This window comes from Anomalospiza imberbis, chromosome 1, assembly GCF_031753505.1.
Source record: "Anomalospiza imberbis isolate Cuckoo-Finch-1a 21T00152 chromosome 1, ASM3175350v1, whole genome shotgun sequence".
NCBI lineage: Eukaryota > Metazoa > Chordata > Aves > Passeriformes > Viduidae > Anomalospiza > Anomalospiza imberbis.
In genome coordinates, this window is record NC_089681.1 from 51262051 (window position 1) to 51277857 (window position 15807).

A 15807-nucleotide genomic window follows, 5' to 3' on the forward strand; every position below is an offset into this window, starting at 1 on the left:
CCACATAATCGTTGCAGAATAGGATCAGAGGAAATGCCAACAAGAAGAATTATCCAGCTCTTGCCAACAGTTGATGTGTATGTGAATATACATACATTTAGAAAATACACATTTTCAAACTGATTATCTAGTTTTATGAAATGAGCAGTTTTAAAGGAAAAAATCTCTGGAGTAATCAGTTTTATCATTGCTCAAAGGATAATATTTTTAAGTATCTTTATATTAATCTGGGAATTCAGAGTAGAGGGGTTTTTGTATTTTAGCTATTTGTGAAACACTTGCATTATTTCATAAAACAGTGGGACTCTGGCTCCCCACTACTGTACATTGTAAATAACAATGTTTTTATTTTCTTTTTATTTTTGGAAGGAGATGGAGAATTTACAGGTCAATCTTCTATTCTTCTTCCTGTAAGAGGTTTAGTGCTGACTGCTTAAATATAGGAGTAGGTGGTATAGAAAGCCAGCCAAAGCACTGGTCAGTCTCGTGGGATCTGTATATAAAATTTCCACATGCTCCACAGTCACTTAGTAATCTAAGCCTTGTTGAAAGCTAATGGGACTTGAAAGCACTTTGAACATTTCATTTTCTGAAAGCCAATTTTCACATATAGCAGTGTGCAGGCAGCAGGGCTGGCTGACTGGCTAGCTCAAAGCAGGTAGGATTCAGTTTGTGCTTGAAAATCAGCCAATTACTATTCACTGTGCTGTCCCTTGGCTGGTAATGAGGGAAAGCTGTGTTTTTCCAGAGCAAAGGATACAGTAGAAAGCCTCTACACTGCCAGTAGCTGCACTAGGCAGGATTTGTCCCAATAAAGCATTTCAGATTGCTATATAAGCAGTATTTTCAGGAAATGTCAAGCTAACAGGATTCATTCAGATCTGTTTCTTATTGATAATCCATCTAAGTAAAGAAATAATGAAAAGCACATTTTAAATTTGTATCTCGGTCCTGATTAACCCATTTGAGTGTAGCTGAGGTGACTTACAGTGGAACAGTGTTGCTGCATACTATTTTTTTACTGTTTTTTTTTTTTGAGGGAAAGCATTCTAAGGTGGTATCATTGCAAAAGGCCAAAAAAAGAAAAGGCAGACTGGCTGCAACTCAGATATACCTGATATGCATGGTGTGTTCTGAAGCCTGGGTTAAAACTAGTTTCAGGAGAAAACAAACAGTTCTATTTGCTTGTGAATTAAGTTCTGGTAGAATTTTTGCTTACAAAATGGTATCTTTTCTCAGCTGACTATGAGGCCATTACTGCCTCTGCAAGCAGTTGGATTCTCTCTGTGCAATCTCTGGATCTACTACAATGAAAGAATTGTTAAAATAAGGTCTAAGACTGGGGCAGAAGATTTTTCCATACCTCATATGAGAGTAGCCATAGCCTGAGGAATCCTTGCTGGTCTAACATACATATAGGGAACCAGCCTCATTGGTAAGCCATCCACAACTTTATTTATATTTTTTCCAAGGCAAGAGACATTTGTAAGGAAGATTTTATCAGAAAATCCAGCATAGCTGTATAATTACAATATAGCCCTGTTGAAGATTATGTAGTAATTAATACTTGTAATCCTAAAGTTAGAAAGTAGTTTTCAAATGTCATCACACTCAACATTGGAATTAAATATTAATTCAAATGAAATAAAGGGATAAAAGCAAAAGCATGGGGGTTTTTAGCTCATTACAGGGGTTCTATTTATTTCACTGAGATTCTTTAGTGCATAAAATGTGTATGACAGCTAGAAACTAGCAATTAATAAATAACACCGAAGCATTAGTGGCCAAGTTTCGCCAGTACAAATGTCTGTTGCTTTTTTGTGTGCTAATTCTTACTGTGATAGGCCTGGAGGAGACTTCACAGTAGAAGTGAACAGGTGGATGGCCCTGGGGTACCTTTTACCCTCAAAGCTCTTTTACTTTCTGGAACAGACTTGGGAGAACTTTATTAAAGCGTTTAGAAGACTTCCAGGTTATGTGACCTGATTCGCTTTCTTCATTATTTTCTTGAGACCTAAAAACACAAAAGACTGATCTGTATGCATTTTGGTAGCTAGTGGTGAGCAGTGGGCCCATATGGTGTAGTGATATCTTGACTTCAGCTTTATCTCAGATACCAAAATTGTTCATATAATAGGAACACACATACTATGCCTATGAAGATGCTCTTGTGTAAACCTTTAAAGTTAAGTGTGTATGTTGCAGTAGAAAACAAGTGTCTAAACCTATTTTGAGGGAGAAAAGATTGCATAATCTTTGCCTGAGTTTTTGAAGTTTTAGCAGAGTTTTGTTCTGGACTTCAAAGAGGCATTAAATCCTTAAGAGCTCCTGAAGCATGAGTGAAAGTTCAACACATGCTACCATAACTATTCAACAAGCATGGTGAAGACTGCCCCTGACAAATCAGATTATCAGCGATTGAGCAGACCTTAAAAGTACCTTCCATTCAGAAACCAGCTCATTTGGGAAGGTGAAGATGATTCAGCAACAGCTGTACTGCTGTGTGGCCATGGAATTATAAAAAATACTGAACCAGCAGTTTATCTTGCAAGTGGCTAAGTCAGCACAACTGATATCTGTATCTTTTTTCTATAGTAAGCTGACTATTTTAGATAGAAAGATGAAGATGGGTTACTTTCTGAAAAAATAGGATTCAATCTTAAGACTCCTTAGCCTACACCTGGTCACCTAAGGAGCTGTCCAGATTTGCAGAGCTGCTGACCAGTGATGAGCTTCCAATGAGGTAACTGGGAGACTAACAGAACTGAGCAGCTATGAAAGCTTGGTCACGTAATGATGCACCTGCAGATTCCTTTTGCTAAAAATCTTGGGCACATTGCCTTATTGAGTAGGGAAAAATGTGCTTCAGTTGTGGGAAATGTTCCCTTGCCTGCAGTCAGTGACATTGATAGTGCAAAGTGACAATTAGCTGCAGTTTATTACATACCTTTTTCTGAAGGGGTATTTACCTCCAAATTCTAGCATGGTTAAAAGAACAAATAGAATGTTCTTGTGGATTATCAGATCTCTGGATTAGCGGTGCAAATTTCTTCCTCCTGTGAAATGAATTATCCTACTAACAGCTACATCTGTCTCAAAAGGTTTATTAGGAAAACAAGAGTTCTTGAAATTTTTTATCTACTACATCCTCTCCCAATATTCTGTTTCCCTCTGGTTTTATGCTTTTGAGTGTATTTTAGACAATTTCTGCTGCATAATGGGTTTGGGGGTTTTTGACACTGTAGTTGCAAAGGGAATCATTGCTTTTGGGCTTTTGTTGTTACTGTTGTTGCCATGCAGCTGTATCTCTTAATAGGAAAACACTCACTGTATCTCAAGTTCATTTTGAAGGGAACACATATAGTAAAAGAATGAGAGCTGAAATGCAGCTCCCTCTAAGTAAGTATATTAGCTAAGTGTCTTTCAGTAATCCAGCTGTAGGCAGTCACAGCAGCAAGCAGCAGGTTTTGCTGCAGTAAAAAGTGAAGGCAGTTATCATTGCTGCCAGAAGCCGCAGTAACCAGCAGGTGAAGGGACCATTTTATAATCACCTCCTCATACAGTGCAGTTGTGGCTACTCACTGTAAGAGGCATTTCTGCTCTCTTTTCAAGGTGGAATTTAACTGCTGCAGGTATAAGTCTTGCATTTTGTCAGTTACCTGCCTCTATCAGCACATATTTATTGCTCCCGCTGCCCATGCGCTATCCCTGGGGAGTCTTTGGAGCTTAAGGGTATCAGTTCATTTTCTACACATTTCTATCTTTAATATCTATCACTGAATTTGGTCTCAGGTGGACAAAATGTTAGCTTGTGGATTTGATACTCTATGGCAGAAAAATATTTTAGAAACTATTTATTCCTTGTCTAAGCTGCTTGCTTTTCTAGAAATTGAAAAATGACCCACAGATTTAAAAGTCCTGTGTGTTATGTATGCTTCAGGATTCAAACTTTACTTGGGTGAAGTTTTTTAACTTCAGGATTTACACTTTACTTCATGTACTTGCTTTCTTCCCTACATCTGAACAGTTTTTCCTATATTCTGGGCTAGTTCATCACATTCAAATTGATCACATACACCAGTAGCAATACCAGTTTTTAGAACTGGGTTTCACAATAGGATGCAGAAATAGAGGAACTAGAAAACTCTGGTTACAAAAGCAGCTTTAAAGAGCCTAAAACATTCATAAAATCTGTGTAATGTTCCATTTCCTAATATGTTTTTGTTCCCAGAGCAGCGACTAACTACTGCTGGTAATAGAACCAATGGTTATAATATATACAAACAATTGTTTCTGTTGAGTTTTTTCAATAATGCATTTAATTAGCTAGGGATTTGGAGGGTTGATTTCTTTTTCTTATCTTCCTTTGCTTTTCATCTTCTGGTTGCAGTATGTTGGCTATCTCTTTTTTTTCACAGCAGAGATCTTTGATACCAAGTACTGTATTGTGGAGCTAATGGGGTGTGCCGCAGGCTTTCTGTCGAGTAGCACAGTACCTTCTCTTCAGACTTTCTCCTCCTGCAAGGGGGCAACTGCTGAGAATAACCTTTCTGCCTATTGTGCACACATCTGTTAAGCTGATGCTTAGAACAATTATAGCCTCTTTCTCCTCCTACCACAAGTCTCTGGAATCAAATTGTTTAGTTCTTCAGGACAATAAATCCCACAACCCTACCTAGCCTCTAATGCTTTTCATTTACTGCCTGATACAAGTAATAATTTTTTAATATGTCAGAAAATATTTTTTAAATGTCATGAAGAAAAGAAAAATGGGATATAGAAGAATTACTTTCTGAGACTTTAAGGTATGTTTTGGGGTGTTGTTTTTTTTGTTTTTTTCTTTTTTCGTTGTCTTGAGCCTGAAAGAAGTTTGGAGGCTAAATGTAAGAATTGAACCCAAAAAGCAAGAAAACATGGGAGAATATGAAGGGAGAGCAGGAAAGCAGGAAATCCTGTCAAGCACTTTTAATTATGGTTGTCTTATTTGGACAGTAGGATTGACAAGACGATACTCTGCACTGCAGAATAGGACATTTATTCTAGAAGTACACTTAGAATCAAGCTTGAAAAACTTGTTATAGCTCAGCTGTTTCTCTGGCCTGCAAAAAACCCATTACTTTTCCTAAAGATTTCTTTTTCTTATAATTTATTGACTTTTTTTCTGTATGGAGAATGACAAATCCAAAATCTACAGGAATAAATTAGTGTTTAGGATCTCTTCCCAGTTGTAATTTGTGATTTCTGGGTTTGAAATGTAGGAATCTTTAAATCACAGCACAAATTATGCAGTCTGTAGGGAAAAAAGAAATCAGGATTAAATTATTGCAGGTTATCCCAGAGCTGTGAAAAAGAAATGACTGTTACAATGTAGGGCCCAACTGTCTCATATCTCAAGTGAATCTGTGGAGAGAAAACTGAAATAATATATAAAGAAACTTGCTACATGCCCCCACAGTTTCTCAAAGATTCTGGCTTCTTGCAAGGGGACAAGACCTGTGTAGATGTGTAGACCGTGTACCTTTCCGGAAGCATTACCAAAAATATGCTCAGATTAAATTTTTTGAATCATCACACAGTCCTAAGAAGACAGAATGCAGAGGAGCCATCTAGATTTTCTCCATTAAACCAGGATTCTTGAAGCAATAATGTTGTTATTTTTTTGTCCTTGATCAAGTGTAATGTTAATAATGTGTCATGAACTTGAAGGCTTCTTCCAGGACACTACTCTGTGGAAAGCCACTTTTCCCTAATCCTTCTTTTAGCTATGCTTCTTGAAAGATAATAGCAGTAGTAATTGAGCTGAGTATTTGTTTCAGATTTGAGAGGAAGGAAGAAGCTGTACAGAGACAGTATTTTCCTAGAGTGAGTGGAATACTTTGATTCCTTATAATCGGTAGGAGAGGCTGGTACAAAACCTTTCTAGCGCTGTCATGACTTTAATTGCAAAAGAAAGCTACACTGAATCCTAGAATATTAAAACACAAACAAGCTAAACTTTCACTAGAATATATACTAATTATATTACTGTGACATTCGAAATTGCACTTGGACCATGACTGTATCGCATATCCAGGACACTTAGGTAGAAGAAAAATATTTGCTGTAAATTTCCATACGATGGAGAGCGATTGAACTATTGTTGAAATTCAGAATGAAATCTCACAAAAGTATCACCTGTTCTATGCTGTTAATTTAAAGAAGAAAAGAAAGGTGTTCAGTTTTGCAGCTATAACATCAGCTTGAATTTAGGAATTTTAGAAACTATAGCTTGAGATTCTGCTGTTAATTCTACTCTTAAGACCTTCTGACATTTCTTGTGTGCTAACATTCATAGTTTCTTGTTGTTTTAAATGGATTTTTCTCCTGTTACATGAACAATGAAAACAATTCAAGGAAGCCTATAAGGAAACAAAAACTATAAGGAGACCTGTGAAACTCATAATATATGTATCATTTTTAAAGAGGGATAAAATAAGCAGGAGAATACATAGCTTCTTTAAAGGATCTGTGCAAATTATAGGTGGAAAATTTATAATTTGGAATTGCTGTAAATAAATACAGTTTTTTAAAAATTCAAGAGTTTTAGTCTATTACCATTTTCTTAAATTTCAGATGTAAGTTATGCCTTAACTGTGATGTTATTTGCCTAGTGAATTGGTTCTGGCTTGCCTCTAATATCGTAGAGCCACAAAGTCACAGAATGGTTTGCGATGGAAGGGACCTTTAAATACCATCTGGTCCAAGCCCTCTGCCATGACAATATAGCAATAATATATTACTACATTTTCCACTAAATGCTTGATTTCAGAGTGAAGATTTTATTTTCAAAGGGAGATCAAAGTACACAACATGAGTGCCAAACTGCCCAAATCTGTCAATGTATGGTTTGGTAATGGTTGAAGAGTGTTGCCTTCTTTACTAGAGGAACATTAGGGCAATACATTATCCATTTGTTCTCCAATTAGCTGATTTAAGTCATTCCTCTAAATAAGCCTCTAATTGTTTACTGCAATGTGACAGTTCAGTAATGGATTCAGTATGGATGTTAAGCTTATAGTTTATATTGTTTACTCTTACTGGCTCAGTGATTTTAAAGCACTGGTTTAAAATTGCGATGGCACACCGAGCACCATGAGTGAGATGTATAGGCTACAAACAGACAGGACCAGGTGCACACAAAGAGATGTGTTTTTTCTCAACATTTTGCATTTCTGTAGCATTTCCTGTGAGCTGGTACCCAGCTTCAGCACGATGGAGGAAGGGCTGGAGGAAGCCTTGTATGTTCATGAACAGAAGCGGACAGGTTGAGGAAAGCACTGCAGAGAATCTGCTGCCATGGCACGTCAGGTTTCTTTGCCGCTTTCCCCACTGTTTTGCAAAGTGATCCACTTCAGCAAAAAAACTATAATTTCTGTCTCACTTCAGGAACTACAATTTAGGAGCTGGGCTAATTTGATGAATAGTGTATACTAAGAAAAATATTAGAAACCAGGAAAGGCCAGATGCTCCATTGAGGCTCATTTCATTCCAAATACTCCTTCCCTAGGTTATCATGCAATTGCTAAAAGAAAGAGTGATGTTATCCATTTTTTTATAATTCCACTTCTGGGTATTATGGAGATAAATACCTAAGTGCTGGAGAACTAACTTTCTTTCAGAACACTGTTTCAAGGAGAAAAATACTTAAATGCAGATAGGTAGGATGACAGAAAAGAAATGACCGACCCTAAATGAAAAATATGATGATAGTGATGCGAATATATGTGTACAGTCATGGTTTCACAAAGTTCCCCAGAGACAAGCTTCCAGTCATGAGACTTTCAGATAGTAACCTTTCCTATGATTTATTGTTTCAGGACCAATGCAGGAGACAATATATGACTTCTGGAGAATGGTATGGCATGAAAACACAGCAAGCATAATCATGGTTACTAATCTCGTAGAAGTGGGAAGGGTAAGTGGTTTTTGTACTTAAAAAGATGAAAGACGTCCAAGGTGTTTGCTTTTCAAAATTAAATAACAGACCAACAAGGTTCTTACGTACTAAGTATAGCACATAAAATATGTATGACTGCCTGTGCTGAGAGGTTTGTTATCAATTATTTTTAAACATGCCTTGGATGCTTGGCTTTGTTACCATTAGCACAATGGAAAAGTAACTGATAAAGCTGCATTCTGTACAGCAGAGTCTGTAAAGACTGACAAAGAGGGGAGGTGTCATATGTTTGTACATATCTCAGAGATACCATTTCTCTTCAGAAAATCAGTAAATTTGTTGCAGGACAACAAATTTATTTTTTTTAAGGAAGGCTAAGGGGGATTCATTCTGAAACAGATGTCTGAGAAAAGTAGTTAAACTATGAAATTGCTTTTGCTATATTTGTCTAAATTGGTCTGGCTTGTTTGGGTTTTCCTTCCTTAAGGCCTTCTGGACTAAAACAGAAAAAATCAGTTTTACACATTTGTGCACTGTTTGTTGATCAGGAGGTCATTTTCAGGAGCTGGATAGTAAAGGAAAGCTTGAGTTACCTGATTGATACGGTGTACTTCTCTTTCTTTGCTTGGTAGCTTCTAAAGTAGGCCTCCTACTCTAGTCTTTATAGCTAATTTTGTTTTCAACAAGTATTGAATAGAACCTTTTTCTGTGTTTCACACAAATGTCAGAGAGTGAGTCTTTTCATTTACTGCTTTGTCTGTGCACTGCTGTCTTAGTTCTCATCTGGGATGTTTTTTTCAAGAAAATTTGCTTAGGAATTTGTTATATAGCTTTCATTTGATATAAAAAGAAATCCCACTGCTTTTTTGGGAACTACTGCAATTATTGTAAATCAAATCGTTGAAATAAGAATTCAAGTGCACACAGCTTGGTTTGAGCAGCATGTTTTTAAGAGTTGTTTTTAATTTCACACTGGTGGAATGTCTGATATCCCTCTGCCCTGTGGCATTTGCATTAGGAGAGAGCACTGTTTATGTGGTGTGAGTTGAAGTCCTTTTGGGCAAGTCCAGTTTTACAATCTCAGTTTATTCTTCCAGATGTCCTTTGTGAACTGATAATATAAATTCTAACGGTTAGATATCTGTGTGCTCAAGCCTGCTTACAGATCAGGTGCCAGTATTATTTTTAGATGTAAAAAAGATGGAGATTGTGACTGCAATTAACACCTGCTGCAGGAACACATGTACTAATTGCAGAGACAAAGAGAGATCATGGAAAATGCAGTCCCTTGAGTGAGAAAGAAGGTAGAAATAGCTGGATGGTCACATATCAATTCAGAACGGGTGGATTTGTAAGAATAGGAAGCTCTCCAGCAAACCTCTTAGTTAAAGCTTTATACACATTCATAAGTGCCCAAGCAAACAACTTAAAAGGGGATGTTTCTGGGTATGAATAAACAAGCCTGAGAGCAAAACCAGCATTCTGCATGAAACCACATACTGTTTTCCCAAAGTCAGTATTTGGAAGCAACAATTAGAGTGAACCGTCGAATGTCAGCAAGGGAGACACCAGTCTTGGTGCCAGTGCTGGCAGCCTCTGCTCACAGCATTTAGGTGCACAGCACATTCCCACAGCAGCAAGGAATGGTTTTTGCCACCCTGGAGATTTCTTCAGGGTGCAAGAGTCCTAGTGGGATACAGATCTGCGACTTTGTTGTTTCTGGCAGTACTAGAAATGACTTTGTTCTCACTTTCTCTGGAGGCCAGCATAGGTGAAATCAAAGTGCAGAAATTGAAATGAGCTTTTAATGGAAATAAAATCATATGAGCCACAGAACAATGCACTCACTCCTCCACTGGTGTTTTTGTGCCACTCCCAGAGCTGGAATCATCAGCAACAAGGAGGCAAATTACAAACACACCATCTGTCCCACAACCCCTAAGACAAGCTCTGTGCCACCTTGAGTAGTAATGATTTTAATGGAGTTTTGGTAGCTTTCCTGTAGGGCAAACCTTTATAATCTTCCCAAACTTGAGGTTTTCTATTTCTATTGCTATCACTGCTATAAGATTTATAGGGGTTTCTTATTTTTACTTTCTAACCATGTTAAGCCAAGGAGGAAAATTATTCTGCATTTTCAGGAAACAGGAATTTTCAAAATTTAACTTGTTTGCCACACGATGTACGGCCTTCATGAATTAATCATTGAGGGGGCGTATGTGTATTTGTTTTCCAGTACTGGCTGGATAGTCATTAAATCAGTGCTAGGAACTTGCTTCTTGCCCTGGAGCATTATGCATCAGGACTGTTTTAATTGCTGCTAGAGGAATCACCATGAGGCTGTCCCTAATGCAGGCACCTGCTGCAAATGACTCAGTCCCCCATTACCCTCCAGCAGGGTCCGGGTACATCTGCCAATATCTGTCATTATCTGAGGCACACTTGTCAGAACTGCACATCCCTTTAAGCTCTTGTGTGTTCCAGTGAGGGACCCTTGTCAGTGTTTCTGGCACCTGCAGACTGCTGTGCACCTGGTATTTAAATGGCACTGAAATGTGTTTTGATTGTTTTCTCTCTTTAATGAACCCACCTGAGGGACATTTAGCTCTTTATCTAGTAGCCTGTTACCCAGTCACTCACATTTACACTGCTTGTGTGGAAATTCAGAACTAGCTTCAGCTATTACACTAATCCATCTGCCAGGAGTCTTACCACAAAATCTGCAGGGCTCCCTAAGGAGACTTTTATACTGATAATTTAAGCTAATGATTTCTAAACATATTTAGTCAGTTTTATGAAGACCTCATTAGAATGTGACTGTTTATTAAAAACCAAAATAAGGTCTCAGTCATTTAGAAAAAGCATTGCTGAGTTGCATGAATAGTTCTTTGATAAAGGATGATGAAGTGGCACTTGGTTAAGGTTGGCCTAGGTTGACAAAAACTTTTGTCAAAAAAAAACCCTAAACAAATAAACAGCCCTTGAAGCAACCTTGAAAAAAGGTCTGTATCTTCTTCATGCTGGGATCAACAGCTTTTCACTCACAATGAAGTTCACAAAAAGAAAATGGCAAGTAATTAATGGTAATGATCCACGAGTCAGAGTTTTCCAAGCCACACACAATGGATAAAAAGCATAAAGGAGAATCAAGACTGGTATAATTACATCAGTGTGACAACAAGCTGTTTCAAAGTAATGTATTCTGGATTATGTTAATGCAAGAGGCCTACGTGCCCACGTCTGTAAATGGTAGGGGAACTGAAGATAGTGTAATTTCCGGGAGCTTCTTTACCTGAGAGATTTAGCATAATCTGGTGGATTATTCTGTAAGAAACAAAAAATTTTATCCAGCAGTGTGATGATGTTATGATAACACAGGGTGATCATAAAGGAGACACAGAAGAGCATCTTGCTTACTCTAAGAGAAAACTCTGGAGGGCAAAGTCCCAAAGACCCAGAAAAGCAATGGGAATGTGATCAGGGTGTTTATGTGCTGTCCAAAGTCTCAGGTGGTTCTTGATTTGTTTCAGTGTTTGCACATATTGAAACATTTCTGTCTGCCTTGAAGAGGCATGGTGGGAAGATTTAGAATATATTCAATTGTGCCATCTAGCTGTCACCTCCATCTTTGCTCTTGTTGGGTTGGTATTAGTAGTTAGTTGGCGGAATCAAACTTGGCACGTCACCTTATTTGTCATTTTTCAGTAGTCACTTTCTCTCCCACTTGCTTTAGGCAGAAGAAATTTAGTAATAACTGATTAATAAATGCTGAAAAATTCAAAATGCTGCAAAATTCAGTAGAGGTGGTTATACATAAATGCACTGCACAGACTTACGATTGTCTATCATGCTTTTAATGTAACAAAGTATTCACAAACAAAATCACTATAAATAATTATAAAAAGTAAAACCTCACCCCAGGAGCGTGGTAATTACAGTAATTAGAGTTTCTCAATTATTACACGGAATTAGAAAACAGCCAGTGCTAATAGTGTTAATAAGCACACAAAAGACCCTTTTTGTGAAAGGAAACAAGGTTGACTACAACAGAATGGATGTGACACAAAAGGGAATGAAGGTCAGCCACGATCTGGTAAACAGCCCCTATGCCTGTGCCCACACCTTTGTGCTACCCAAACTGCCTCTCCCTGCCGTTTTATCCCTCAGGAGTGGTATACTTTCCTAACAGTCATTTCACACTCTTCCCAGGTGACATTTCCCTCCCAGGAGCCAGAAGGGCTGTATTTGCATAGGGGAAAAGGAAGAATACAGTGGTGGTTTAATGTTTCCTTGGCTTGTTTTCCTGGACCTCTGCTTGACATGTTATATATGTGGCACTTCTCTGCAAAAATGGGGATAATTCTGACTTTTCATGCTTAAAAGAGTTCCACATGACAGCGGGGAGATTCATACAACAGTCTTCTGACAGAGGGAATATCTCCTTGATGCTGGCTTGCTATAAAAAGCATTACTTGTAAGATAAATGGTGTCAGAAAAGGGTTGTTCTTCCTAGGAAAGCCTGCATGGTCACAGCCCTAAGCAGTCATATGTTCATGTCTTTGGGTTCTCAGGATGTGCAGCACTGGTCAGCATTCAAGAGACATTTCTTAAACAGATGTTTACTTAACAAATAAAAGCCAAAAGTCTTTATGATGAACCAGATCTTCAGATCTACTTGATAATTTGTGTTATCGACAGAGATTATACATCCAAGAAAAACTGCTAAATAAAACCCTGTCCAAAGACTTCTTACTGGAAACAGATGAAAAGAAAAAACAAAATCTTCATTGGAAATTTCAGCAACAAAAAAACTGTGTGAAACTTCCAACAGACTTAACACCTATGCTTAGAATGAAAATGGAATTTTTTTATCACAAAGCTATTACAAATTTGTACTTATACATTTTACAAGTTTTTGAGAATCTTCCATGAAGAAGATGCTTCTAATAAACAAAGGTAAACTCAAATTGTATTTAAGATTCAGATCACCCAATACTGTGATCTTGCAGAGGTGAAACACAGTGACTCTTCAGCATGTCTCACAAACGGCACGTTTGTATTTAGTATAAATGGAAGAACACTCTGTCTAATTGAAACTGCAACTAAATGTAATAAGCCAAATTACCTACACTGGAATTAATTCAGGATACTGGTGCTAATGCTCCTTAGGAGGTGTGCCAAAGAGTTTGTATGCATACTGGTGACAAAGGTTTCATTTTAACTTTTCTACTGAAAGAAAGAAACCACAGTTTCTAAACAAAAGGAGAAAGGTTGTTATATGAATCCATTCACTTCCTCAAGCTAATTCTAGTCCAAACTTCTTAAATATATTAACACTGTCCTTCCCCATCCACTGAATTTTTTTTCCTAATCTTGTTTACCTCCCAAAAATGGGACTTGTGCTTATGGTACATCAGCACAAGGTATTATATTCTGTTTTTATACTTTTACAGAATATCAATGAGAAAAACAGAAAACCTGTCGGAGTCCAGGACATCCCTCTGGCTGCCCTGGCTGTCTCGAGACCTTGGCAGGGGGCTCGGACACCTTGGCACAAAGTCAAAAACACCTGTGGTTTCGATTTTAGCCCATGGAAAAAGCTGCCAACTTTGTATGAGGAATTACAAGTCACAAGGGTTTAAGTAGTGTAGTAGTTGAATTAACACAGGGTGAAAAAGTGGAATTTTGGGGCTTTTTTACAATGGGGTTCAGGGAACAAGATGGAGGGATTTGAGCGTGTCCTGACCTCCTTCTCCTTGTCCTCCATGTCTTGCTGTGATGGTGACACTTTTCCATTGGTTTAAGGTAGAGACACACTGTCTAACATAAGTGATAGATATTGGCACATTATTGTAAATATAGTACACGTAGTTTTGAGTATAAAGTGTAAACGCCGCCTAAGGCGGCACGCAGAATGCCATGGCCGACTTGCTAGACAGAGCTCAGCAAGTCAGAGAAAGACTGTTATAGATAAGAGAAAATAAACAACCTTGAGCAGCTGATCCTACACATTCCAACTCCTTCTTTGGCTGGACGGGCTGGGAGAACAAGGACTTTTACAATCTTGGGTTCATCCCGACACCCAGACCCTGAGAAAAACCAATCAAAATTTAAAACTATTACTAATCTTTCAAGTCAGTGAACCCTTCTAGTCATCACAACAGATTTCGTCTTTCTAGATTTTTAACTGGAAATAGTAAGTTGATATTACTGCATTATGCATAATAAGGGAGAACCCCTTAAGGAAAATTTAGTTTGTTGTTCTCCAGGAAAGAGAAGGAAGGACTCTGCAATTGTTTAAAAAAGATGTGCCCAGGTTAGTAATGTTAGCATCACAAAACAGACCATCAGGCTAGAGGCATTCAGCACTGTCCCATGTCACTCAGAGCAGGCATGGGTTCAGCTCTCAGTGTTTTGTTGTATTCTCATCTCCAGTAAAAGCTATGTTTCAAAGAATGTTAATCAAAACAGATTAATATCTTAATGCTTACTAGTCCAATTGAGATAATTCACTTTGAGAAACGAACAAAAGAGGTTTAAGGATACACAAATGCACTGACCCCTTTGTTGGACTAACTGAAGTGCCACCAAGGTGTAGGATGCAACTTTTTAGGTGCAGTTTGCTAAGAGGGAGGGCTTCAGGTTCTTACTTGAAATGTCAGGGCTAGCAAAATGGCTTCATAACTGCAAGTCTCCTCACCTCAGCAGTCTCTTGAAATTATCTTTCAGTCTCTCTGTGAAGGGAGAAATATCCTGGAGGCACTGACACAGTTTCACTTTACCCAGTAGAGTACCGTGTAGAGCTGTCTAAGCTAACATCAGATGATCAGGTTTTAGAGCCAGAAGGCAATCCACTAAGTAGCTGGTGCTCTGTACCCAGCTAATGGCATGATTTTGATCTTGGAATGGAAGCATGGTTCAGAGCATAGGCTGGGCTGCTCGATGCAGACACATCATGTCCTTGGAGCATAGGATCTGAGAAACAGGCCCGTGATTTCACAGTTGTGTCAGGAATTAAGACAGGCTTTGAGGAGCTCTAGCTAACCATCCTTCATCTTGGCATGGGACCACCCTTCTCATGTGTTCTGTGCTTAGCTTTTCTTCTCCAGGGCTGTACTGATGTGCACACAGTTGCCTAAACATAAGCAATGAAGCAGAGACAATCCATATTCCTCTGCTGGTATTAACAATGGAGGCAGGAATGCTGGAACAGCTTTACCTTGGGTTGCCTTACCCTAAAGCAGCTCTTCTAGACCAAATCCTATTTATGGTCAAAAGAAGGCCACACCATGGGTTGGGCCTGTCATCTTAATTTCATCTAACCCACTCTGCCAGGTTGATGGCATGCTAACACAGTACCTGAGTCTTAAGAACAAAGGGTCACACTCATTATTTCTGGTGGAAAGCATTCAACTATGGCTGCTGCTGGACATGTCCAGAAAGCCAGCTCTTCTGAGTAGAAGCTGAATGAGAGTGCACCCACCAGGCAACTTAGGGCTGCACCGTTGGGGCAGCTTAGGGCAGCAGAAGGTGGAGAACTATGTCAGCTCTGAGTCATCCAGGAAGAAGTTAGACTGAGCTAATAAAATTCATGGAGACATCTTTCCCCACCCTGGCAGTTGTGAACAACATAAAGACTTCTGGCTGACTTCACAGAGACCCATTCATCTGAAGGTGCCAAACAGTATCTCAAATACTGTATTTCTCAATAGTCTTCCACACCTCTTTTAGAAAACTGTAGAATGAGGTATAAAACTAATAACAGACTTGCTCAAAAGCAAACAAAAGAAAATGAAAAAAAGAAAGACTGGGTTTTATCTCCTGTCAAAGGTTGTTTTATAACATATAAAATGTTCTTATATTGTAATACT

At 38.4% G+C, this 15807-nt stretch overlaps 1 protein-coding gene across 13 annotated transcripts in view; it reads left to right on the plus strand.

The window, feature by feature from the left end:
* The window catches only part of PTPRM (protein tyrosine phosphatase receptor type M), a 445815-nt gene that overhangs the window by 403200 nt on the left and 26808 nt on the right, over positions 1–15807 (plus strand). For all 13 annotated transcript variants that reach the window (XM_068192138.1, XM_068192146.1, XM_068192169.1 and 10 more), the window contains one exon: positions 7857–7954. In XM_068192138.1, the coding sequence (XP_068048239.1) occupies positions 7857–7954 (98 nt within the window). The remainder of the gene's footprint in view (positions 1–7856; positions 7955–15807) is intronic.